The following is a 27888-nucleotide window of genomic DNA, read 5'->3' as shown; positions in this document are numbered from 1 at the left end:
CCCATATCTGCTTCATTTTGTGGGTAATTCAAACTTTTATTGCAGCAACAGACATTCCCTACTTTTCTGCAGTGGAATTTCTATTCATTTTTTGTCGGAAAAGTTTTGGAAAGGTTTTATATTGTCTTGATTACATTAATGTGAGAAGGTTGTGTGTAGAAACATCACCCAGTAGGGAAATATAGAGAATTTATTTTATACAATTTATAGTTTTTAGAAAACTTGGAATTCAGGATGTTGTATAATGTGAATGTATTTATTGTTTACAATTTACAACTTAAGAAAGAAATTAAATGCTGCATTTTATAAGTGATATATTTTTATGCTATTATTTTTTCCTCACACATATAAAAAAATATATTTTTCACTTTATTTTAAAATTCTAATATTCTAACTTTTTGATATTTCAACACTTAAATATTTTGACTTTCTAATAGCATAAAATTTTAATATTTTACCCCTTGGAAGGGTTAAGGTTTGAAGATTCTCTGGTTTTCAATTATCATTTCGAAATGAAGAGGTTAGATTGGAAAAATTCTCAGGGAGCTAGAACATTTGCTTAAAGAAACTAAATCTGCAAAAATATTTAAACAAAGAGCAATCAATATTTATCTTGAGAATTATGAGAGGTTTAAATGGGAAAAACCTAGTCGTATATCGTGTGAATAAATTTTATATCAAAAACTAAGAAAACTGAAACTTTATTAGCTTATTTGTGTTTGTGTATCCACCATCCATCCCTGTATTTTAATTTATCTCTACATTAATCCCTCTGATCTCACCCTGCCACAGATCATCTGACAGTCTCCTTCCTTCCAATCAACTCCTTACCTATCCAAAAACATAACTTGATATGTGTAACCAATTTTATTCAGTATCGTTAACTAACTTAGGGCCAACCACTCAAAACAACCTTCTCTGGTAAGGCGGGTCCAAACTGCATATTAAATTGTGATTGCTTATTTGTAATATCTCATGCTTTGTAGTTGAATAAAAATATGAAATGAAAATGAACTGGAGATTAATGTGTATGTGTAGAGATGAGATATATGTGTTTGTGAAGAGATGAGATATATGTGTATGTGAAGAGATGTTGAGATAAACTGCGGAGATTTGAGATTAAAAACCTCCTCTCTCTGCAACCAATCTTTAGATACCTACTTACACCTTCATACTTATACACAACATAGTTATGCTTTATTATATTGGTCGTTCATGATTTCAAGGTGGAAGGGGGGGGGGGGGTTGTAGATTTTATTGTACACTCTTGGCATCTAGACAAACTATAATTTTAATGTTGATGATTGGTTATTATTGACAATTATTATTTACTTTTTTATTATTTATGAATATTATCTACTTTTAATTTCTTCATTAAGGAAGTGATATAAAAGGTGTTAGGAAGCTAGGAGAGAATATAAAAGATGTTAGGAAGATAGGAGAGAATGTAAAAGATGTTAGGAATCTAGAAGAGAATGTAAAAGATGTTAGGAAGCTAGGAGGGAATATAAAAAGTTGTTAGGAAGCTAGGAGAGAATATATAAGATGTTAGGAAGCTAGGAGAAAATATAAAAGATGTTAGGAAGCTAGGAGAAAATACAAAAGATGATAGGATGCTAGGAGAGAATATTAAAGGTATTAGGAAGCTAGGAGGGAATATAAACGGTGTTAGGAAGCTATGAGAGATTATAAAATATGTTAGGAAGCTAGGAGAGAATATGAAAGGTGTTAGGAAGCTAGGATGGAATATAAAATGTTGTTAGGAAGCTAGGAGAGATTATAAAAGGGGTGAGGAAGCTAGGAGAGAACATAAAAGGTGTTAGGAAGCTATGAGAGAATATAAATGGTGTTAGGAAGCCAAGAGAGAATATAAAGGTGTTAGGAAGCTAGGAGAGAATACAAAAGGTGTTAGGAAGCTAGGAGAGAATATAAAAGGTGTTAGGAAGACAAGAGAGAATAAAAAAGGTGTTAGGAAGCTAGGAGAGAACACAAAAGGTGTTAGGAAGCTAGGAGAGAATACAAAAGGTGTTATGGAAGCTAGGAGAGAATATAAAAGGTGTTAGGAAGACAAGAGAGAATACAAAAGGTATTAGGAAGCTAGGAGAAAATATTAAAGATGTTAGGAAGCTAGGAGAGAACATAAAAGGTGTTAGGAAGCTATGAGAGAATACAAAAGGTGTTAGGAAGCTAGGAGGGAATATAAACGGTGTTAGGAAGCTATGAGAGAATATAAAAGATGTTAGGAAGCTAGGAGAGAACATATAAGGTATTAGGAAGACAATTGAGAGAATACAGAAGGTGTTAGGAAGCTAGAGAGAATGCGGAATATTTTATAAAGTTTAGGAAGTTGTTTTGCATTCAACTTGAAATCCTAGCATAAAATATTCACACAAGCTGTAGGCTTTAATCTGCTAGAGATATTCTATATATAGGTAGATAGTAGATAGTAGATAGCAGGTAGTAGATAGTAGATAGTAGGTATTAGATAGTAGGTAGTATAGATAGTAGATAGTAGATAGTAGATAGTAGATAGTAGATAGTAGATAGTAGATAGTAGATAGTAGGTAGTAGATAATGATAGTAGATAGTAGATAGTAGATAATAGATAATAGATAATAGATAGTAGATAGTAGATAGTAGATAGTAGATAGTAGATAGTAGATAGTAGATAGTAGATAGTAGATAGTAGATAGTAGATAGTAGGTAGTAGATAGTAGATAGTAGATAGTAGATAGTAGATAGTAGGTTGTAGATAATGTAGTAGATAGTAGATACGCGATTTTAAAAACTATTTCTCTAAAATAAATTAATCTCGTTTAAAGTTAGCACTTCGGATGAAATTTGGAAAAATAAACTTATTTTAATAAACAAATTGACTTAGAGAGGGGGTTCAGAGTTGTTGCAAAAGTTCCTTGGGAAAATGGGTTCCTTAAAGATATATCTATAGTTGTTTCCTTTAGTATCAAAATGAAATCAACTTGAAACTTGGTTTGGTTTGGGGCTTATTTGGTGAAAACAAATGATTTGTTAAATATAAATTCAACAAAAAATTAAGAATTAATGTGGTTTGCTAATATTTCGTTATTTCTCAAGTCTAGCTTAACCATTTTGCAATTTTAATTGCTAAATAGTTTATTAGCTATTGATTATTATTAGTCTTACTTTTCATAGACAACTGTGGCCGGCGAAAAAGCCAATTTATCGTTCAGAATTCGAGCGCAGTACGGGACAATCCTTTTGTCTATACACTATTTGATGTTTTTGTCGATGTCATGGATTAGAAAAAAGCATATAATAGTTAATTGTAAATGTCATAAAAGTTCTATTTTTAACATAATATTTTTTTAGTGCATTGAACATTTTGTATTGCTCTTCTGTAAAAGGCTGAGAACGCGGCATGAAAAATTAAATGTTGTGCGCATACTGGAACAGGATTATAAATTATAATTGGGTAGTTGATAATAAATAAGACAACTGATTAAGGGTTGTCATCATCCTTGGGGCTAGTATTTTCGACCTTTCTGGCAATAACAGATATCGGTTGGAGAACTGACATGAAGCTATGTATGTGTAGAGAGAACCGTCCTCTGGTTCTCCCATCCTGCACCGAAAGTTTTAAAATAAACTATTTTGGATTGATTGTCGTAGAGAGCGTTATACATTTTACACGGTTTAATACGAAAAACGTAAATTCATGGCTAACTTAAATATCAAAAGTTTTGATATTTTAGTATATAATAGCTATCACATGATGGCATTGAAGTACGATAAATTAAAATTTTTTGGGCTGTTGTTGCTGAAAAACGTCTAGTATAGTGTTTCAAACAAAGGGACATTAACAGCTAATACCCAAATTACTCAAATAAGTGAACGGTCTCTTAACGAGCAAAGATGTTCCCATGTACGAAAATAAATTTTTCAAATTATTATACAATTTCTGTTTTAAACACTATCCTGTCACAATATTGTGTTCACTCTACGAAAGTTAAGTGTTGACTGAACTGATCAATCTTCCATTCCCCCTCCCCCTTTTAATATACAATCAAACATACGATCTACGTACATATTTTTTATTTCGTTCGTGTTTTTGAATCGTTTAAAAACTATTGATTTTGTTTGTTTTCTCACTGAACGATCGTTTAATAAAATATCGTACATTTTATGTAAAAAAACTATAGTTTTTGAAAAGTTAAAAATTATCGTTCGTTTATTAATAACAAACTATCGTTTTTCAAAACTTTAATAAAAATCGTTCGTTCAGAAAAACACGGATAGCTTTTTTTTAAGATCTTTCAACCGAATTAAATCGTTAATTTTTTATTCATTCGCTTAAAAAAAACACGATCGATGTTATTGTTCCCTGCTGGATACTCGATACAGTATTTTACAGGATGCAGGATACTAGATACTGGATACATGATATCTAAACATCACCTAGAGAGATTAGCATTTACCAAAATGTTGGTTCGTATAGAGGGCTCAGACTGGGATGGATTTCTCCAGGGTGAGATCTCTAAACTTACATATAAGGTTATGACTCAAATCTCTATAAAATCCATCCCAGATGCAAGCATTCTAAACTAACATTAGATTAGATTGTGTCTAATTTCCCCAGATGATGGATACCCCTGACCCAGAGTAAATTCATCTTTGTTCTAGCATTCAATCCGGAGTAAATTCATCTTTGTTCTAGCATTCAATCCAGAGTAAATTCATCCTTGTTCTAGCATTCAATCCAGAGTAAATTCGATCAACCTTGTTCTAGCATTCAACCAGAGTAAATTAATCCTTGTTCTAGCATTCAACCCAGAGTAAAGGAATTGAGTCTTTGTCACAAACTCAAATTTTCTAATCCCTATATCTATGGAACTTAATGGTGTAGACTTTTAATATTTCAAGCGAAGATAATGTGAGGCAACAGAATTCATAGTTTGAAATATCTAAGGTCTACGACATTGGGTTGCAGAGATATAGGAATTAGAAAATCAGAGTTTGTGTCAAAGACTCAATTCCTTTGATCAACCTTGTTCTAGCATTCAATCCAGAGTAAATTCATCGTTGTTCTAGCATTAAATCCAGAGTAAATTCGATCAACCTTGTTCTAGCATTCAATCCAGAGTTTGGATGTTATTACAAAAAAGTTATGAATTAATTTACAATTAATCAAAAAATGTATAATTTGAATATTTCTTTGTAATCAGAGTATACTATTCCACTCAGTCCTTTTTAGATCGAAATTTTATTTTTCGTAAATAATGTTTTTTTTGGTTTATTAAACCGAACATAAAGGTTTCCATCAGAGTATCTTAAATCTATCTTGAATCCCTTGAAGTACGATCTTAGATCTTTAGAGATCTCATCAAATCCTATTTTCCGGGAGGTTGAATCTGCTAATAAACAAACTAGAAGTATAGTTTAGTCTTCAAGGTCAATACCTTATAAAACCTGTGCAGTGGTTAGTAATATCTTTGTAAATTATCATTCATGTACAGTAGTAGACGATTATATCAATAGAATGAAGACAACTTTCGATCTCTATTTTGATTTATATCAAGCTGTGAAACAGCATGGATATATATAAACATAGAAGTCAAGAGAAGTTGTTAATTAAAAAGAGCTTCACTTTGATTACTTGTAAACTGTTAATTTAAAAAAATGTTTGTTTACATTAAAAACTTAAATATAACAGTCGTCTCTTTGTATTAATGTAATGCCTATAGTGCCTACCACTTTATTTATACAACTATCGAAATTACAGTTTAAAAAACAATCTGTCATTTGTTGTATTTTTGTTTCATTAAAATAGTTGAAAATAGTCGCTATAATTAAAAAGTATACTTTTGCTTTTTTAAAAGTTGTTACAATATATGTTGGAAAAAATGTTCATATCTAAGGCTACAACAAAAGTAAAGTTAGTTAAGAAAGTTAGTGGGGTAAATCCAACTGTAAATCCAAGGCCAATGTGTTACAAAAAAACGACAATATCTTGCACATGATTGATTAGTTTTCAAGAGTACCGTTGTGAATCGGACAAATTGCCATCTTTGTATAGAGGGTCACTTGAAATTACGCTCACAGTCCCAATAATGCTCAACCTGGTGTTAGTTATGCCACCTTCTTTAAACCTGCATTTCTAAACTGATCAATTTCGACCTAATTGACAGAAATAAAGTTGAAAAAGTTGAAAATAACATCATTTAAACTTTAAAAAGGAAAATTGGCACAACATCCATTCTTCTATCATCAATGTATAATTGTATTTTTGACAAACATCTTATACTGTGAACTAAAACTTACACATTCTGTTGCAAACATCATTCAGTATTTGGCTAAATAGATTTTAGAGCTAAAATCTTAATAATAAAATGTACGGTATGCTACGGTAAAAGGTCTGGCGACACTTTAAAGTTATCCAGCTCCCAGTAATTTAGGTAACATTTTCATATTTGTATTGAACTCTCCCAAAGTCATGTGTATGTATTAAAAATAGTCAACTGACCATATTTTAATCGATGTTTGTTTAACAAAAAAAAAATGTAAGGAGAGACAATTCTCTTGGATTTTGTTTTAGTTATGGCAAGGAAGACCGGAATTGGTTTAGTGTTTACTATATAGTGCTTTAAAATATTTGATATTTATGCATCTCAATATTCATAGAAACAAATATATATTTATATACAGTTAACTCCTAAATAAGCCATACAGTGAAAGGATTCATCAAATGTCGTATTCTTCACTTTCTGATAATGAAATGTTGTAGATATTTAGATTTTTAATTAAATGATAATATGGAGCTCTTTAAAACTGTTCCCGCATATTCATGGCTATTTATTTATTTTCGCAAATACTGAGATTTACGTAAAATAGTATAAAACCCATTGAAAAATTGTTAAGACAACATTTAACAAATTCTTTCGATGTATGGCTCATTTAGGGTTTAACTGTATTACATATCATAAATAAACATTTATTCAGGAGTACGTCCAAGACTAGGAAAATACAAGTAAAATAATATAATAGAATCTTCATGTTATACTTTGCTTTTTTGTTTGTTTTTATCCTATAAACGTCAAAACTGCTAAACCAAACCGGTTTATTTTTTTTGTGATACCTCATGTATGACACTATGTCATATAGACCAGATATTGTTTATAGAGAAGATTACGGGTCATTCTTTATCAAGTCAGCCACCCCATGGAAGTCATTGTCATGGATTTTATTTAAATTTTGAACACAGCTAGCGTATTATGAGGAAACGTCAAATCCAAAATTCTCTGGTTACTGAGTTATAGCCTCCTAAAGTTCCAGCCTCGAGGCAATTTTTGGCCTGACCTTGCATGCTTTAATTGGTTTTAACTTTTTTGTTAAATAAGATATCAAGCTAATTTTAACTTTTATTTTGTGCTTTAATATACTCCGAGCTCTCAGTACGCAGAAAGACGAAGTATTAAGGGGGGGGGGGAGAGGTACGAAGAGCTAACACACGTTCAATCGTCAAATATCTAAGGAGATCAAGAGTAAGCTGATCAACTAATCAGACTCCTATCAAGAGATGAGACAATGGTTGGTTCAACAATATGGTAGAGCCTCTAGGATTGTTAGTGATATTATTGATGATCTTGTTATCCGAACCAAGTCTAGAGCAAATGACAATAATAGCTGGTCCTTTACAACGTGTGGAGAGATGGTCGACGATTGTTGAAATGATTAAGGTGGAACTCCCGAGCTACGTTGAACAGCCTGGCTCTGGTATTACCTCGCAAGACTCATATGACCTGGATAACAAAGATGACGGAGAATGGTTTGGATTACAAGAATCCTACTGGAGTTGAAGCCTATGCTATGTTCAAGAACCTGCGTATAATTGAGAGAAACACCAGTGAGGGTTCCAGAGTCCCGGAGACAGGAGAAAGTGAGTTCTCCCAGAGCCAAAACGAGATCTCCTAAATCCAAACCCAAGTCTGGTTTCAAGATTCAAGTATCAAAAGCTGAGAGTTCTGACAATGTGGGTGGGGCTGAAGTTTTTACCACTTTTCAAAAGAAAGCAGGAAAGAAAATAAGAAGGATAGAAAATTAAAGAAAGTAATAAGTAAACTAGAAAATTAAAGAAAGTAAGAAAGTAGAAACACTAGAAAGTAAAATAAAGTAAGAAATTCTAAAAACGAACAAATTAAAGAAAGTAAGAAAGTCTGAATGCTAAAAAATGAAAGAAAGTAAAACAGTGTGAATGCTATAGAATGTAAGAAAGTAAGAAAGTCTGAAATCTAGAAGATGAAAGAAAGAAAGATATGAAGATAGAAAGAATAAGAAGGAAAGTAAGAAAGTCTGAAATCTAGGAAATGAAAGAAAGAAAGATATGTAGATAGAAAGAAAATGAAAGAAAGTAAGAAAGTCTAAAATCTAGGAAAGGAAAGAGAGCACGATCTGAAAATAGATAGAATATGAAAGAAAGTAAGAAAGTCTGAAATCTAGGAGATGAAAGAAAGAAAGATATGAAGATAGAAAAAGTATGAGAGAAAGTAAGAAAGTCTAAAATCTAGGAGATGAAAGATAGAAAGATATGAAGATAGAAAGATATGAAGATAGAAAGATATGAAGACAGAAAGATATGAAGATAGAAAGATATAAAGATAGAAAGATATGAAGATAGAAAGATATGAAGATAGAAAGATAGAAAGATATAAAGATAGAAAGATAGAAATAAAATGAAAGAGAATAAATTAAAAAGAAAAAAGCTCCAACTAATTGGCACATCACACCACCAGGATATAATACCTTGTTTTTCTCACTTGGATCTAATCTTATAGGATGCAGAACACAGGATACAGAACATAGAATGCAGGATACAGAACATAGGATACAGAATACAGAACATAGGATACAGGATACAGAACATAGGATACAGGATACAGAAAACATTAAACAGGATACATAACATAGGATACAGGATACAGAACATAGGATACAGGATACAGAAGACATGAAACAGTATATTTTACCCAAGCTAGTATATAACAGAGTAGGAGGAAATGCAGGGACATGGTTTCACGCAAAAGATGAGACTTCAGAGACAACTGTTCGGAATTTATATTGTCTTTTTCCAAATATTCACGATTCCCTGAAATTGTAAATTTCTTTCTTTCTTTGCTCAATCACTAGACAGGGCATTTAAAGATTTTATTCAAGACAGAAGACTTAATTTAACATTGAAATCGTCATATTCAAAAAATATTTTCTGGTCGTCTTTACAGTCTCATTTATTGTGGAAAACACTGTATAGTATAGAGTAAGGAGTAAGTATGAGGAATTATATTGAGATTTTACTGGATAAATAATTGATGTTCTAACTTCAAGGTTCACACTTTACCATACACCGGAGATCCCGGAGAATATAAAACCATTCTTTTCAGAGCCATAAAATAAAAATATATATCTAGGACCAGAGCTGCTGCTTGGGGGGGGGGAGCCTCGGGAAAAATTAAGAGGAGCACAGGAGCACAGGAGCACAGGAGCACAGGAGCACAGGAGCACAGGAGTACAGGAGCACAGGAGCACAGGAGCACAGGAGCACAGGAGCACAGGAGCACAGGAGCACAGGAGCACAGGAGCACTAGATTTCTTATTCTCTCATTTATTTTCTCCTTACAAATAGGAACTCTAGATGTTTGCCCTAAATACAGCACTTTCTTGACATTTAAAGGGACTGTATGTGTAGTTTATAGGGACTGTATGTGTAGTTTATAAGGACTGTATGTGTAGTTTATAGGGACTGTATGTGTAGTTTATAAGGACTCTATTTGTAGTTTAAAGGGACTGTATGTGTAGTTTATAGGGATTATATGTGTAGTTTATAGGGACTGTATGTGTAGTTTATAGGGACTGTATGTGTAGTCTAGAGACTATATGTGACCCTTCTTAATGGCATTTATTATGAATCAGATATCCATTATCCATGTTTTTGTTTTTGAAAACTAGGTATTTTCATTTCATCTTTAAAAGGGACATGCACATTTCTTGATTTAAAGCAATGGAGAAATCAACAAAATTAAACACTTTTCAAGCTAGAAAAGACATTTTCTTTCATATTTTTTTCATCAAATTAAGGAACCCGTTGTGAATCTGGCATGCCCCTCTTTTATTTTTAAAATTATGTGTCCAGTCCCTTTTATTAAAAGTACACTTGAGGAGTTTGAATGCAGTTATTTTATGGTTGGCAGGAAGTTAAACACAATTTTGTTAAAATTCATCTACAAATCCAAAACTTTAGGTAATACAAAATCTTTGAAAAAACGATTTTCCATTTTTTAGTATTTTTTTAATTCAATTTTTGCAATCGAAAATTATTTTTAAATTTTCTTAAATTTGTTTTAGAAAGTCACACAAAAAATATGAAACTAACAAATAAACAATCTCTCATGCGATTTTGAAAACTTTGTCATACGTAAATCTGTGGTTAAATGACATAAAATCTGGTAGATTGAAATCATATATGTTTTATAGAACAACATATTTTAAATGTCCGAAATGTAACCAGATACATTTTCTTTCCTCTTACTTCAGCATGAAAAAAACACTTCTGAGCTATGAGGTCCCATATTCGGACCAGTAATGTCCCATAAATTCAGACCAACAATGTCTCATAAATTCGGACCAGCAATGTCCCATTAATTCGGACCAGCAATGTCCCATTAATTCGGACCAGCAATGTCCCATAAATTCAGACCAGCAATGTCTCATAGATTCGGACCAGCAATGTCCCATTAATTCGGACCAGCAATGTCTCATAAATTCGGACCAGCAATGTCTCATGAATTCGGACCAGCAATGTCTCGAGAATTCGGACCAGCAATGTCCCATAAATTCAGACCAGCAATGTCTCATAAATTCGGACCAGCAATGTCCCATAAATTCAGACCAGCAATGTCTCATGAATTCGGACCAGCAATGTCCCATTAATTCAGACCAGCAATGTCTCGAGAATTCGGACCAGCAATGTCCCATAAATTCAGACCAGCAATGTCCCATTAATTTGGACCAGCAATGTCCCATAAATTCAGACCAGCAATGTCTCATGAATTCGGACCAGCAATGTCCCATTAATTCAGACCAGCAATGTCTCATGAATTCGGACCAGCAATGTCTCATAAATTCGGACCAGTAATGTCTCATGAATTCGGACCACCAATGTCCCATAAATTCAGACCAGCAATGTCTCATAAATTCGGACCAGCAATGTCCCATTAATTCGGACCAGCAATCTCTCATAAATTCGGACCAGCAATGTCTCATTAATTCGGACCAGCAATGTCTCATAAATTCGGACCAGCAATGTCTCATTAATTCGGACCAGTAATGTCTCATGAATTCGGACCAGTAATGTCCCATAAATTCGGACCAGCAATGTCTCATGAATTCGGACCAGTAATGTCCCATAAATTCGGACCAGCAATGTCTCATGAATTCGGACCAGTAATGTCCCATAAATTCGAATGTCTCATGAATTCGGACCAGTAATGTCCCATAAATTCGGACCAGCAATGTCTCATGAATTCGGACCAGTAATGTCCCATAAATTACACCATCTCATTTCTGTCTGATAGTTCAAAGTAAAAATTAATTTTTTATCAAGCATAGTATATAAAAAACAATTGATTAAGTTTTTATTTTTTAATTTCTAGAAAAATAAAGAAAAGATTTAAAGATAAAATAAGAAAAAAATTTTAAATGCAATCTTTTAACACATCAATGCATTTAGTTAAGTATTCCTGTTATCTAATTTTTTTTAATCATCTCAACTTTGGATTTCCAGAATTTTACAAAGATAAAAACATTTTTTAAATAAAAATTTTTGTAATTATAAGCATCCCTCCCTGGGGTGATTAAGGTTGCCTTTAAAATGTTAAGCCCGATCGGTTTAGCCGTTTGACGTCTGTTTTACACAAACAAACAAATATATAGACAGATAAGGTTAGAATGTATTGTTGTTAACCCTTAACAATGAGTTTTCGGTTGTAAAGTCGTCTTTAACTTAGATTTTCTCTCGGAGCCGGGACCAAACCAAACCTTACCTCTCAGATAGTATAAACAACTTTACGTGCAGTAATACAGTTTCAAAAAGTTAAACAAAAGAATAATATTTACATAAAAATAGTGATTTACGTTTATATTCAATTGCCATTTTATTTCAGAAGTTAAAAACGTCATTTTAGTACTGTTTATATCCAATTTGTGCCCGTCTTCCCAATACTAGATCCTAAGCATTTTTTTTATTATAAAAATTACTTTCACAATTTGTAACCGTGTTAATTAAATGTATTTTTCAGGATATAAAGAGATTTTTCATTATTTTTGATTTTGGGTGACGGTTTCTTTGTTGTATGTTCGGAAGCCGCAGTTAATCGGGATTATTAGTTTAGGGAACAAAGTTCCATCCCTGGTAGATAGCTATTTTAGGTTCTTTTTATTCATTTCGAGCCACTCCTTTCTTTGAGTTCTACAATTGTTTATAGATTTAACACATTTTATTCAGAGGTTTCCATCTCTGAATTCTACTAAACTTTCTGAGTGAAGAAAAGCAAGGAAATTGAATAAAAGAAACAATGTAGATGAATGTATGCACTCTACACAATTTAATTTACTTTCTCATAATCTCCACAAGATCTAAATAAAGAAAGAATATTTTTAAAAAAAAACTTTTCCAGAATACAACATTTTTTTTATATACATATTTTGCGATATTCATGGAAAGATTGAATAATATGAATTTGACAAAAAACTATAATTTTGATAACACGGCCAGTCTTTCCTCCACAGACAGTGCTGAATATTTCTCCTGATAGATAGATAAATAGATAAATAGATAGATAGGTAGATAGGTAGATAGATAGATAGACATATATATATGTATATATAGATAGATATATAGATAGATAGATAGATAGATAGATAGTTAGATAGATAGATAGATAAATAGATAGATAGATAGATTGATGGATAGATAGATAGATAGATAAATAGATAGATAAATATGTATACATTTATATATATAAATAGATAGTTTTATATGAAAACTGAGAAGCTGTTCTGATTATTGCTTTATAGTTAATAAATAAAAAATAGAAAGGTTAACAGTTAGAGAAAGGAGAATTATAAAGTTAAAAAGATAAAATTGACATTTCTACAGAGAGAGGTGCAGAGAGCCTGGAGGGGGGGGGGCGATATATAACATTTTTATTAATTATATATCTATTTATCCCTCCATTGATTTTTCTCTTTTTTCAAGTTCATCTCGAGCTTTCTTTCTTTGTTCCTTTACAACATTAGCTAATTAAGAGAATTTTGTAAGAAGTGAAATGAATTGAAAAAATATTAAAAAAATCTTGTTCTGAAATCAAGACATTTGAAAACAATAAAATTGTATTTTTTTAGTTGTAAAACATTTAGAAACAAAACTCAAAAAATAATATTTTAAATAACGAAGAAAAAAGAATATTTGGCAAAAGAAAAATTAAGGCATAAAATGAAAAGAATTTCAGATGTAAAAATGTTTTCATAAATTAATAAAAATGTTTTCATAAATTAATAAAATGTTTTCATAAATTAATAAAAATGTTTTCATAAATTAATAAAATGTTTTCATAAATTAATAAAAATGTTTTCATAAATTAATAAAAAAATAATTTTAATGTAAAACTTTTTATTTACACCAGAACAGTAAGTAATAAAAGAGAAAATTTTTATTAAATTAAAAAAAACTGCAAAAAAAAATTTGACTATTTAAATCTGAGTGCTTGAAAATACCTTGAACTCTATTTCTGCATTTTCTAGATCACTTATTGTAATTATCCTCGAAGGTTCCGATGTTAATCTAAATAACAAATGTTTATAAAAAACTGGACAAACTTAAAAATAATTTTAAAGTTGTGGATTTAATAAAAAATGGCATATCCGTTTTAACAGGTACCCTTTTAACTTTTAACAGGTTTGCTATTCAAAATTAAATTGTTTTAATTATGGTCACATTTTTAAAAGGACTTAAAAGAATACAGGCAGCATAGGAGCTGAACTCAGCACTTATTAAATAGAAAAATACTGATATCTTCCCTCTTTGTTACTCAGTTAAATTCATCTCTTTAAATGTAGGATAAATTATAATTTCGCTTACAGTACATTAAAAGACTTATTTTATTTTGTAATTTATCCCGTTTTTAAAATAAAATTATTACCCCACGTCCTCTGTATACCAGTTTAAAGATCGAGGCATGTAGTGAACAAATATATTTTCATATGATCTCCCTGAACACATAAATATCAAATATATTTACATATGATCTCCCTGAACACATAAATATCAAATATATTTTCATATGATCTCCCTGAACACATAAATATCAAATATATTTACATATGATCTCCCTGAACACACAAATATCAAATATATTTTCATATGATCTCCCTGAACACACAAATATCAAATATATTTTCATATGACCTCCCTGCACACACAAATATCAAATATATTTTCATATGACCTCCCTGCACACACAAATATCAAATATATTTTCATATGACCTCCCTGCAAACACAAATATCAAATATGAAAATTCAATAATAAAAGACAAAGGAACTGATTTTTTCAAAAACTCAAATTTTCTTATCATTGCAACCTTATGGTGAAAACCTCTAATATTTCAAACAGAATTCATAATTTAAAAATCTTTGATCGTATTTGGTTATTTGGTAGCAAAGATATAGGAATCTTTCATTTGTGACAAGGACTCAGTTCGTTTTCATTTTTGGTATAGAATTATGCTTTAGTTGTCGCTCATAATTTTCTTCCCTATAAAGGTATTTTAAAATCAAACTTTATCTTAAAGAAATCTTGTTTTAGAAAATGTAATTTTTTTTCTCTTCTTTAACATTTTTCTTCTAGGGAATTAAAAACTCTCTTATGCTAAAGTTAAGAAGATAAATACTTTTAAAAGAATTTTTTACAAAAAACTACATTATTGATATTTTCCTTTAAATGGTTTGATCCTAGCATGAATAAGCTTAGCTGACTCATACCTAAACAAAATATATACATTAATTTTCTGAAATAAAAATCAGAAAAAAGTCATAATTACTACTTCTTTGATTTGGTTTCTGATTATATGGAGAAGTTTTTGGCGGATAGCAATAATACGAGTATTTACTAAGGACTAACTATATTTGATTTTAAAGTTACAAAGTTAAAATAAATAAATATATATCGTGGCTATTAGCAAACTCCCACTTCCTTCATCCTTGCCGCGAGAAGTTCTTCAAATGAAAGACGACTTTCATAGCCGCCACAAGTTCAACTTAATTAGAAACATGATTACTTTTATTCAAATAAATTGTAACCTCTTCTTATAGATTTTAGCAGTTTTTAATGAGAAAGTACAAATCTTTTTCTTTTTAGCATTAAAAGTAAAAATTTAAAGTGTGAGTGTTAGTTAAAACTTTCTTAATTCCCAAAAAGTTGTAGATCTAGCGTTTGGCAGATACAATATACAGATAAATAAATTTTACTACAGGGTGTCCCAAAAAAACATGGGAATTCAGTGACGAATTCGATATCGTCTTTTCAAATAATTCTTTGATTTAGTGTAGTGATGCCTACTGAGAAAGCTGTAATCTGTTAGAGTTTCGTCTGCTATGTTTACATTTTGTTTGTTTATGTTTTGAAGGCATACAGTTGTACTTAGTAAAACAAGAAAATTGCAGTATACAAACAGAGTAAACTTGTCTGTCTTCACTGTTCATCTTGCGGAGACATTAAAGACACATCTTTACAGTCTTTTACCCTTTTCATAAAATAAACTCTAGCAGACATAATAATATTATTGCTTTTGAAATTAGGTATTACAATGCTAATTCATAACAAAGACGATATCGAATTCGTCACTGAATTCCCATGTTTTTGGGACACCCTGTATCACGTGATACAATGGGATCCAGTTGAATATATTTTACTATCACGTAATACAATGGGAACCAGATAAATATAGTTTACTATCACGTGATACAATGGGAACCAGTTAAATATATTTTACTATCCCGTAGTACAATGGAAACCAAATGAAGATATTTTATTATCACGTGATACAAAGGGATCTAGTTAAATATATTTTACTATCACGTGATACAATGGGAACCAGATGAATATATTTTACTATCACGTGATACAATGGGAACCAGTTGAATATATTTTACTGTCACGGGATACAATGGAAACCAGATGAATATATTTTGCTTTCACATGATACAATGGGAACCAGTTGAATATATTTTACTATCACTTGATACAATGGGAACCAGTTGAATATATTTTACTGTCACGTGATACAATGGGAACCAGTTGAATATATTTTACTGTCACGTGATACAATGGGAACCAGTTGAATATATTTTACTATCACGTGATACAATGTGAACCAGTTGAATATATTTTACAGTCACATGATACAATGGGAACCAGATGAATATATTTTACTATCACATGATACAATGGGAACCAGTTGAATATATTTTACTATCATGTAATACAATGGGAACCAGTTGAATATATTTTAATGTCACGTGATACAATGGGAACCAGTTAAATATATTTTACTGTCACATGATACAATGGGATCCAGTTGAATATATTTTACTATCACGTAATACAACGGGAACCAGTTGAAAATATTTTACTATCACACAATACAATGGGATCCAGTTGAATATATTTTACTATAACGTGATACAATGGGAACCAGTTGAATATATTTTACTGTCACGTGGTACAATGGGAACCAGTTGAATATATTTTACTGTCACGTGATACAATGGGAACCAGTTAAATACATTTTACTGTCACGAGATACAATGGGAACCAGTTGAATATATTTTACTGTCACGTGATACAATGGGAACCAGTTAAATACATTTTACAGTCACCTGATACATNACGTTAATAAGTTCAACATAGTACTAATATTACCAAACCATGTCCCCTGGTGCTAGAATAATATTACCAAATCATGTCCCCTGGTAGTAGAATGATATTACCAAACCATGTCCCCTGGTGCTAGAATAGTATTACCAAACCATGTCCCCTGGTGCTAGAATAATAATACCAAACAATGTCCCCTGGTACTAGAATGATATTACCAAACCATGTCCCCTGGTGCTAGAATAATCTCGTATTTATTTCCTTGATGATCTTCTATCTGTAGAGGCCAGTCCTCGTCAACATCCTAGATATTATACTTTGTTTAGTTTCTCAATTAATTTAAATCAACGGTTCATTTGAAGTACATGGCCGACATCTAGGCAAAACAATGCAATACACACAAAATGGGCCGCGATGTCAAATTGTTGGAAAAAAGATTGTTTTCCATTCGTTCTTTAATTTTCATAATAAACAAACCGTTGATTTTTATAAAAAGAAAAGTGTTTAACCCAAAAATGAGGTGATCTGTTTTTTTGTTGTTAACACGTTCAATAACAATCAATAACAATGGGATACAGTTTCTAGGTGTTTTGCCCAAAACTAGTCAAAACTGAAACACTTTATTATTATTTTTCCCCTTTTAAATAAGGGGTGTCTAATTCTATATATTTAAAATAGCAGAGAGAGACACATGACTACCTGAGAAAAATCCAAGATGATAGAGACCACATGACTACCTGGGCAATATTTAAAATGTGGGGGATCATGTGACCACATGACTACCTGTGCAATATCTAAAATGGCGGAGACCACATGACTACCATAAGCAATATTAAGAATGACGGAGACCAGATTACTACCTGAGAAATATTTAGAGTAACTCAGACTGTACGTGACTACCTGAGCAACATTTAAAAATGGCGGAGACCACATTTCTACTTAAGAAATATTTAAGATGGCGGAGACCATATGAACTACCTGAGCAATATTCAAAATGGCGGAGACCACATGAGTTCTCAAATGATCAAGATGGGCATGAAGCCAAGCTCCACGTGTGTACTTTCTCAACCCGTAGACAGCAGTTCCAACCAACTCAATTCTAAACATTTGGGATTTACAACTTTCAAAATTTGTCACACAGGAACTTTTAAAAAAAACTATTAATCATTAAAATATCTGAAATTACCTGTTGTCAATCCACTTTTCAGCTAAGGGTTTCAGCTCTTCAAAAACACTGTTTCAGTAAAAAAAAATTTTCTTTGAAGATTATAATTATAATTAAATAATTACTATTAAATTACTTTTCATGTTTTCTGAGGAAAAGGAATAACATTTTAAAAATGTTATCAAAACAGTTTTAGCCGAGGACAAATAAAAGAATTGGATCAAATGTATAATTTGAAAACAAAAAATTTTATTATTTCCTTGAGATCACTGAGGGATCGATTTTAAGCATTTGATAGTGTTCTGTGCTCACTAGATGACATTCCTAAATGTGATAAAACACATTATTTTATTTTTCAAGGAGGAGGGGGGGGGGGAAGGTGAAATTAAAAATAAGAATTTTTTTCTAAAAAATTTCACAGCCAAAAATATTTAAATTTGTTTTCTTTGCCTCAAAGTTCAAGGACTGCAGTACTGTAAGGTATTGAAATTGTATAAAAAGTATATTGCACTTAGGGCTGGGAAAGTTCCATTTTTTTCTAGCCGTTTCGGTAACCCTTAGTTACAACTGTTAAAAAAAGAAAAATTTCAGGTAGCTATTAGTTTTGAAGGTAAGACCGGAACGTTTGTTTCTTTAACGACATTTACCGTTTTTTAAATTACAATTAGTTAACGATCTTAATGTTATTAATGATGTGAACGGAAAATTTTCAACAATTGTTAATGGCTCCAGCGCAGCTGTTATCGGGCTTTTATACTATTACCATATTCACGGTTTATGAAATCGTTAATGGCACAGCAATAAACGGTCCATTTCAGTATTAACGGCTTGTCAAATCGTTAAAGGCACTAGCAGTTGAACTAAATTTATTCATTTCGGCAGAGTACTGTATTGTACTGTACTGTACTGTACTGTACTGTACTGTACTGTACTGTACTGTACTGTACTGTACTGTACTGTACTGTACTGTACTGTACTGCACTGTACTGTACTGTACTGCACTGTACTGCACTGTACTATACTGTACTGTACTGTATTGTACTGTACTGTACTGTACTGTACTATAATAGTATACTTTACTATGCAGGGCTAAATTTATAACAGTCTCAGATCTTTTAGTCCTCGACCGAATTGTAAAAAAAAACTTTATAAATTTAAATGTCGAAATACATTATACATATTTTATTTATATATATATTTACCTTGCTAATATTACTCTGCACCACCATCTGACAACTCTGCATTCCATAATCACAATATTCAACCTTGTACTTTTCACGAGCTAGAGATCTTTTCCTTAAATATAAAAACATGTATTATCATCAAAGGGACTGTAAGCTTAATTTTAAGTGACCCGCAATGTAATGCTGACATTTTCTGCTTTACAACGTTAACCTTGAACACTTTGTCTGATCAAGGCTAAATTAGAGATCTGTTTAAACTGTTTGTTTTCTTAATATGGTTTCCATGCAAAAGTGACTTGTGTTTCCTGCGTATAGGATTTTACAGAGAAATAATCAGATGTAAACACTTTTTGAGCCTGAAAAAATATCTTTAACATGCATTTTTGATTAAATTAAGATTTCAATGAATTTATATTTTAAATTTGAATTTTAATAACTTATGATACTTGACGAAAATAAGCTAGGGATCAAAATTTATTTTCAATAATTTCTAATAATTTACGTTAATAAGTTCAACATAGTACCCTAATATTTCCTCACAATTGAAACTGTATTTTAATAACTATTAATGATACATATAGCACATTTGTGTCTCTCATAAGTTTTTAAATTTAAAAGATATTTCTTCTTTTTGACAAATTTTAACAAAGAAATTCTTTTCTTTTTAAAATACTAGGAATTTATTTCTTCTTGAATTGTATAAAACGCTTAAAAATTGTGCAAAATCCAAGAACTGATGATGAAAGAAGAAAACGAAGGAACAAACTCTTGAGAAGAATACAGATGAAGATAAAAGTAAAATTTTCATATTTTATCTTTTTTTTCTGGTTTTAATACAGTTCGTAAGATAGATGTAACAAACATTCTTTTCAAAATTAGTAGGTCCGTATTTCTATAGACGGTCACATATTTAGTGGTTTCTATATAAAAATATCAGGTAAATGTAATATGGTGTTAAGTATATAATCACCATCACATTACTTAATACAATTAATACATTTATTTACACTTTAAAGGGGTATTTATTTTCAAAAAAAACTTATCCCCCCACCTCCTCTAATTTAAAAATCTTTTGGCAAACATTTTTCTAAAGGTTATGCTGAAGTGGGAAAAAAATTTTATGTAAGGAAAAAAATGAATTTTTGGACTGAATAGATATAAAAAACTTGCTTTTTAATGTCAGTTTTTCATTTTTACCCCAGAGCATCAAAAACTAACGAAAAAAACGGCTGAAAAAACAACAAACAAATTAAACAAAAAAATTAACAGAAAATTTAAAATTTTTATGAATGACAGTTGGTTGTCTTGCATGGACTACTTCAACCAGTGCAGTAGATATTCTTAACATATCTCTAAAGTAAGATATGAACAATCATTTAAAGAACACTATACACATAAATTCAGACTGCTATAAAAAGTTACATATGTTTCCAATACCGGGTCGACTTTAAAGTGTCACACGCCTTGGCCGTTTATTTTACTGTAAAAACTCTTTTTGCAGCCCCAGACATATACATTTTCAGAACTAATTTCCACTTTTTACTAGCTTTGGTTTCAAAGAAGTAATTTGCTGGATCGTTGTTTATGAGAATTCTAGCCATGAAACTGATAGTAATTCTTCTCCTACTATTTTTCTTTGGGTCCAACATGCAAACTACGCATTTTTTGCACTTCCTTCCGCATGAAATTTTTAATTTTTTGAATGACTAAAATANCCCCGCCCCTTCATGTGTGTTTTACGCCCTATAGAGACAACAGACTAGAAAAGCTTTAAAATGTGGTTTCAAAGTTTTTATCTTTTAACTTTTTGCGGTTTTAACCGCCCACTATACTATTTAACATATAGTAAAAGGAAAGTTTACTGTTGTATAGTTTATAGTAGATGAACAATAACCATGAAGCCAACGTCAATCCTTCTCCTAATATTCATCTGTGGCTATTCGCAGGCCTTAAACTGTTATATCTGTGAAAGCATATTAGAAGAATGCAGTGAAACAGATATTGGATCGGAAATAGAATGTCCCAAAGAAACAGAGGGCTGCATGATTTCTAAAGTATCGAGTCCAGACTCCGAAGACTTGTTCCTTCGTAGCTGTATTCCATATGTAGCTGGAGAGATGATTGAAATGAAATGTACTGAAATTGATACCGACAAAGAAAAGATCCGAAACTGTTTCTGTTCCGGAGATTTATGTAATAAGAACTGGACTACAGCTGGGGTATCAGAGACTATCCTTACTCTACCTCTCCTCCTTACACTGGTAGTCTTCTATCTCTCAGAATAAGAGCTGGACTACAGCTGGAGTATCAGAGACTATCCTTACTCTACCTCTCCTCCTTACTCTGGTAGTCTTCTACCTCTCAGAAAAAGAACTGGACTACAGCTGGATTATCAGAGACTATCCTTACTCTTCATCTCCTTCCTACCCTGATAGTCTTCTACCTCTCAGAATAAGAACTGGACTACAGCTGGATTATCAGAGACTATCCTTACTCTTCCTCTCCTTCATACCCTGATAGTCTTCTACCTCTCAGAATAAGAACTGGACTACAGCTGGAGTATCAGAGACTATCCTCACTCTACCTCTCCTCTTTACTCTTGTCGTCTTCTACCTCTCAGAATAAGAACTGGACTACAGCTGGAGTATCAGAGACTATCCTTACTCTACCTCTACTCCTTACTCTGGTAGTCTTCTACCTCTCAGAATAAGAACTGGACTACAGCTGGAGTATCAGAGACTATCCTTACTCTACTTCTTCTTACTCTTGAGGTCTTCATCCTCTCAGACTAAGAACTAAACCACAGCAGGAGGAAACGGGACTTTCCTTATATTCCTTTCAGACTATGAAATGGACTACAACTTTAAGACTGTAGTGTATGCAGCTTTTATGATAAGAATGTGCTACTTTGTTTTTTTTTGTATGGTTTCTGTTTACGTAAATAAAGATAAACCAACAAACTTTTCAACTTTGTTGAAATATCAATTTAATGTTTACGTACGTGAGTTAATGAGATTAAACCAAAGCCCAAGGCATTGCGACACTTTTAAGTTGAACCAGTCTTAAAATTGATACAAAACGTTCAAAAGAACTTTAATAATTTGCAAAATCTGTTCATGTTTGTAAATGTGTAAATAAAAATCACTTTTTATATTTTTATATTTATATTTTTTATAATTCCAAACCACCTTTACCTAGTGTATTAATAAACATTTTTTAATTCAATATTTCCAGGATTTAAATCAATTTGTTCTCAACATTTTTCTTTACAATTTCTAATATTTTACTTAATTTCGTAAATTATATGATTATGAACTTTGAAATTTCCTTACAATGCTAATATATCTAGTTCTTATTCAAATTTCTGAAAAAATTCCCTAAAAACTTTAAGCAATAATTTATCTAAATTTTAAACCAACAAATTGATTTAAAATTCAAAATACTTTTTCTAAATGTTTTTTTGGTTTTTGATTTTTATCTACAAGCCATATTATTTCTTTTACAAAAAAGGGGTTTTCCTCAAAGTTGTTAATATCGAAAATTTTACTTCTGCAATCTTTCAAAAGTTTTGTAATCGTGGATAGCTGCACCTCACTTTTCTAATTATGTTTAACATTATTAGTTTAAAGGGAATATTCAAGCCCGCCTGAACAAATTTCTGTGTACGCCCTGTTTTTGTCGTCTTTGTATTTTGACAACCACTGTATGAGTTATCGTTGTGGAACTCTTAGTATCTTTATATTCAATCCACTGTTCTGATGCTGTCTAGTTGAACATTTTCTGTTTGAAGATGAAAGTTTAAAATATTGTATTATATTGTATTTGGCACAATTCTATTGGTATTCGGGGAAGAATTCTAGAATTATAAAAGTTTAAAGGGAATTTGACAAAAGTTAGAATAAAACTGAAATGTTTCACATAATTATTTGTCGGTAGAATAAACGCAAAATTTAAAAAATCGTGATATATCTGGTTTGGTTTGTCCCCGGAACTTCGGGGCGGACATCGACAGAATTCATAAAATTTCGTATTGTCAATTTTTTAATTGGTTTTATACGATTACACATAAATCTTAATAATTGTTAAAATAAATAAATAGGGGGGGGGGGGGCAGTTTTAAAGAGCTTCATATAACTATCGAAATATCTGCAGCAGTCTGTTATCAATCAATAGAATCAGAAAATGGCAATTTATAAATTCATTCGATGTCTCCGAGGTTTAGATTAAACAGAGGCCAAATTTAAAGAATTTGAGCTACGGCTTAAATTTTAGACGCGACTCAAATATGGTTGGTTCCACTTAATATTGTATTCAATATGTTTCGAGATTCAAGCCGGTGCTCAATTGAAACCGGTTTTTGGCAGATTTGAGACGCGGCTCAAATTCATTAAATTTGGACTCTGTATAAGTAACATACACACATTTATATTCTGTCGATATCTTCTTTTTAGCAATATATAGATGCGATTTATAGATTCTAATTAAGAAATCCCGGTCCCCGGTACATTGACAGCTGTAAAGATTTATAGGTTCTAATTAAGAAATCCCGGTCCCCGGTACATTGACAGCTGTAAAGATTTATGGGGCAATTTATAAACGTGCAGAGTTAACCACAAAGAAAAAGATTTTAGAGACGAATCTAAGATATTACTTTATTCTTATTGTAGCCTTTTTCTAAACAATGTATCTATTCATTCTCTATGAACCTTTTCAGTAGCTGTTTAAACGTAATTTTAAGTGACCCATGTTTGCCGATGTCGAACATCAAAAGTCCAGAATTATTTACCCGGCATCTTTGCCATCGGAACTATAAGTCGGTTAACATGTTTCCTGTGACTCTCCATATTGATAGAGTGGCCCAAGGTACCTTTAAAAGATTTTTCTGATCAAGTATGATTTAAATATTCAAGGTTTTTGTTTTTGTTTTTAATGATGTGGTTTCTCCACAAAACTGATTAGGCACTTCTCACTTCAGATACAATGGAGAGTTAAACCCTTTTAAAGCTAGAATAACTAGGTTGTTGTTTATAATATTTATTGAATTAAGGCTTCATGGATACCGTTGTGAATCAGACAAGGACATTATATCTAACATTTTCTAAAATATTTTAATTCTCATCATTTGTGGAGGTTGCAGCATTGAAAACACATTTTAGAGTTCTCTCATGATTAAAATTATTTTAAAAAGGAATATGGATTCCAAGACTAAGAGACCCTCCATATAAAGAGTGGTCCGATTCACAGTATTACAATTGAATTGAATTCATGAATGAATTGAATAAGATGTCCTTGTTTTTCTAACTTCGAGTATTGAATAAGATGTCCTTGTTTTTCTAACTTCGAGTATTGAATAAAATGTCCTTTTTTACTAACTTCGAATATTGAATAAGATGTCCTTGTTTTCTAGCTTCGAATATTGAATTAGATGTCCTTTTATTCAAACTTCGAGTATTGAATAGATGTCCTTGTTTTCTAACTTTGAGTATTGAATAAGATGTCCTTGTTTTTCTAACTTCGAGTACTGAATAAGATGTCCTTTTATCAAACTTCAAGTATTGAATAAGATGTCCTTTTATTCTAACTTTGAGTATTTAATAAGATGTCCTTTTTTCAAACTTCGAGTATTGAATAAAATGTCCTTTTATTCTAACTTCGAGTGTTGAATAAGATGTCCTTGTTTTTCTAACTTCAAGTATTGAATAAGATGTCCTTTTATTCTAACTTCGAGTACTGAATAAGATGTCCTTGTTTTTCTAACTTCGAGTACTGAATAAGATGTCCTTTTTTTTCAAACTTCAAGTATTGAATAAGATGTCCTTTTTTTCAAACTTCAAGTATTGAATAAGATGTCCTTTTATTCTAACTTCGAGTATTGAATAAGATGTCCTTGATTTTCTAACTTTGAGTATTGATTGAATAAGAATTACGTCTACAATCCATTTCATATTCATAACTTCTTCACCACTATATTACCTTGCAGTAAGTATCTGAGCGTACATCAATTTTGGAATTTTTGTTTTCTCAAATCCCCTGGCGGTCAAAGCAGGAACATACTAAACACAATTAATTAAATCCCCTGGTGGTCAAATCAGGAATTAACTACACACATGTATTTTTATCCCTTGGTGGTCCAACCAGGAACATGCTAAACACATGTATTTAAATCCCCTGGTGGTCAAAGCAGGACAAAATTAAATAAATGTATTCAAACCCCCTGGCGGTCAACGCAGGAGCATACTAAACACATGTATTCGAATCCCTTGGTGGTCAGAGAAGGAACATACCAAATACATGTATTTAATTTAATGCCCTGGTGGTCAAAGCAGGAACAAATTAAATAAATGTTATCAACGATCCTGGTGGTCAAGTCAGGAACAAACTAAGCATAAGTGTTCAAATCCCCTGTTGGTCAAAGCAGGAACATATCTAATCCATGTATTTTAATCCCCTGGAATAAACTAAACACAAATATTCAAATACACTAGCGATCAAAGCAGGAAAGAGTGAAACATGTTGTCTATATATGTTGTCTATATATGTTGTTTATATATGTTGTATATATGTGATCGGGGATTTTTTTGATACAATATTAAGCAAGCAATTTTTAAATTACAATTAAATTTTACAAGTAAACAAAGAGAAGCTGTTTTAATAAACTTAACTTTCTTTGTATTCGTGTTTATGTGTCTTTGCCGTATAAAATTTTGGCAGGAATCAAATCAAAATGTTAGTAATAAATACAAACGACAACGCCTGTATTTAAATGGAGTAACCGGTTATGTAAGGTATAGTTGAACTGAGTATGCAGTGTTGTGGAAAACTTCTTTCGGTTTCATTTGAGACAAATAACACTTTTTAATGATCTGTAAATCCTGAGTTTTGACGCAAATTCGACGTTCACAACTTTTACTTTGGGGGTGGATACGTTTTCAGAATTTGTTTTTTAAAGTCATTAAATAACAACGACATAAAATGTAAAAAAGTTCTACAAAAACTACGGATGTCATGTATAGGAACATGTTGAGAAAATAAAAATTAATCTTATCATCGAAAATAAGTAATCTTGTTTAATTATTAGTTTCTATTTTCTCATTATTCTGGTTTCTCATTATTCAGAAAGATTTTCGCAGATTTTCTAGAATTATTATTGAAAAGACGACATTTGAAGAATTTGAAGAAATCTGCGAATAAATTCAACGAAGCTATCGATTTTAGCATTGATTTATTGACAAATTTCTTTTGAGAAATATGTTCCTAAAAATCTAATTAGATTAATGTATAATTTTTACTTTATTTTTCGTTGTCGTTATTTAATAATTTAAAAAAACTAATTCTAAAAACGTATCCACCCCCAAAGTAAGAGTTTTGAACGTCGAATTTGCGCTCAAACTCAGGATTTACAGATCTTACAATTTAATATGTCTCAAATGAATCCGAAAGAAGTTTTCCACAACACTGCATACTCAGTTCAACCACCTTACATAGCCGGTCACTCCCTTTAAGTAATTAAATGATTTACCTTTGCTTGTTCAAAGTTTACTATATCTACTCCGATTGCTCGGTAAGTTGCTTCATTGGTAAACCCTACAAATTATTTGGTAAGAATTCGCCGAAAAAAACGAAATAAATTTGCAACAAACAAAACAAAAATTCGCTAAAATTGTGCAAATTCGACACTCAATTACATCATATCAGCTTAAACGTTAAAAATTCCATTAATGCCAAAGAAAAATCGTAAAATCTATGCAAATTGGACAACATCTACCTCAAACAATACTTTGCCGTTTCAATTTCGACGAAAATAATATATCTCTGCGACACAATTGACAGAGTTAGGTAAAATCAAAGGAAAATAGTCAAATCTTATTGAATAACATTTTTCAAATTCGGCCAATACGAGGTTTAATTCACAAAAACGTTGCGGTTACAAACTTGACAATTGTCATTTTCAATGTTTATAAACGGGTCCCTCGAGCTAACAATGCAACTGATTCCCATCGAGACCACAATTAGGAAATCGTGTTCTTTCGTCGATTTCCCTTTCCGTAATGTTAAAAATATTTGTCACCTTCTGAAGTTTCACATATATGGATTGGGTGACCAAAATAATCTGAGATGACATCATCAAATCCCCCGATAATCTAAATAACGATAAAATCACAGTTTAATGGAACTGTGTACGTAATTTGTAATTTACGAGGTAAAATGAGGTTTTTGTTTCTAAATTTAAGTATCAAAGAGTGCAGTTTCAAGGGCGTACAAGGGGGGGGGGGCAAGGGACTGTTCTCTAGACCTTTTAAGGGGTAGAAGCTATCTATCTTTTAAAATCTGAAACTGCAGAAGAGTAAGGAACATAAAAATTAGTTTTCTATTTTTTTGCTGCTTGTTTTGTATGAGGGAGAGAAGTATCCAAGAAGCCAAATGTTATGAATTTACAGATCAAGGGGGGGGGCAACCATTTTTTGCCACTTCGCGCATATCTGGTTCCCCCTTGATTTATTCCTGTGTACACTCTTGCACACTTTATTTAAGTTTCCATTGAAAATATTGTTGAAGGTCCTTTTATCTTCAATGGAGGGGGG

The 27888-nt window shown here is 31.6% G+C and overlaps 1 protein-coding gene across 1 annotated transcript in view; it reads right to left on the bottom strand.

Moving 5' to 3' along the window:
- Positions 1-12166: 12166 nt before the first annotated feature.
- LOC111713088 (uncharacterized) overlaps positions 12167-27888 on the bottom strand; it is a 20410-nt gene continuing 4688 nt past the window's right edge. The window contains exons 2-14 of the mRNA XM_023487882.1: positions 27375-27447; positions 26826-26890; positions 25280-25359; positions 19325-19418; positions 18382-18446; positions 18144-18191; positions 17936-18056; positions 17176-17261; positions 15020-15066; positions 14226-14295; positions 13801-13867; positions 13256-13309; positions 12167-12832 (exon numbers count right to left, since the gene is read on the bottom strand). Coding sequence (XP_023343650.1) covers positions 12776-12832; positions 13256-13309; positions 13801-13867; positions 14226-14295; positions 15020-15066; positions 17176-17261; positions 17936-18056; positions 18144-18191; positions 18382-18446; positions 19325-19418; positions 25280-25305 — 735 coding nt within the window. The 5' untranslated portion in view covers positions 25306-25359; positions 26826-26890; positions 27375-27447 and the 3' untranslated portion in view covers positions 12167-12775. The remainder of the gene's footprint in view (positions 12833-13255; positions 13310-13800; positions 13868-14225; positions 14296-15019; positions 15067-17175; positions 17262-17935; positions 18057-18143; positions 18192-18381; positions 18447-19324; positions 19419-25279; positions 25360-26825; positions 26891-27374; positions 27448-27888) is intronic.

The sequence above is a fragment of the Eurytemora carolleeae genome, unplaced genomic scaffold (assembly GCF_000591075.1).
Source record: "Eurytemora carolleeae unplaced genomic scaffold, Eaff_2.0 scaffold1374, whole genome shotgun sequence".
NCBI classification, from domain to species: domain Eukaryota; kingdom Metazoa; phylum Arthropoda; class Copepoda; order Calanoida; family Temoridae; genus Eurytemora; species Eurytemora carolleeae.
This window is presented reverse-complemented; position numbering and strand designations above follow the sequence as displayed.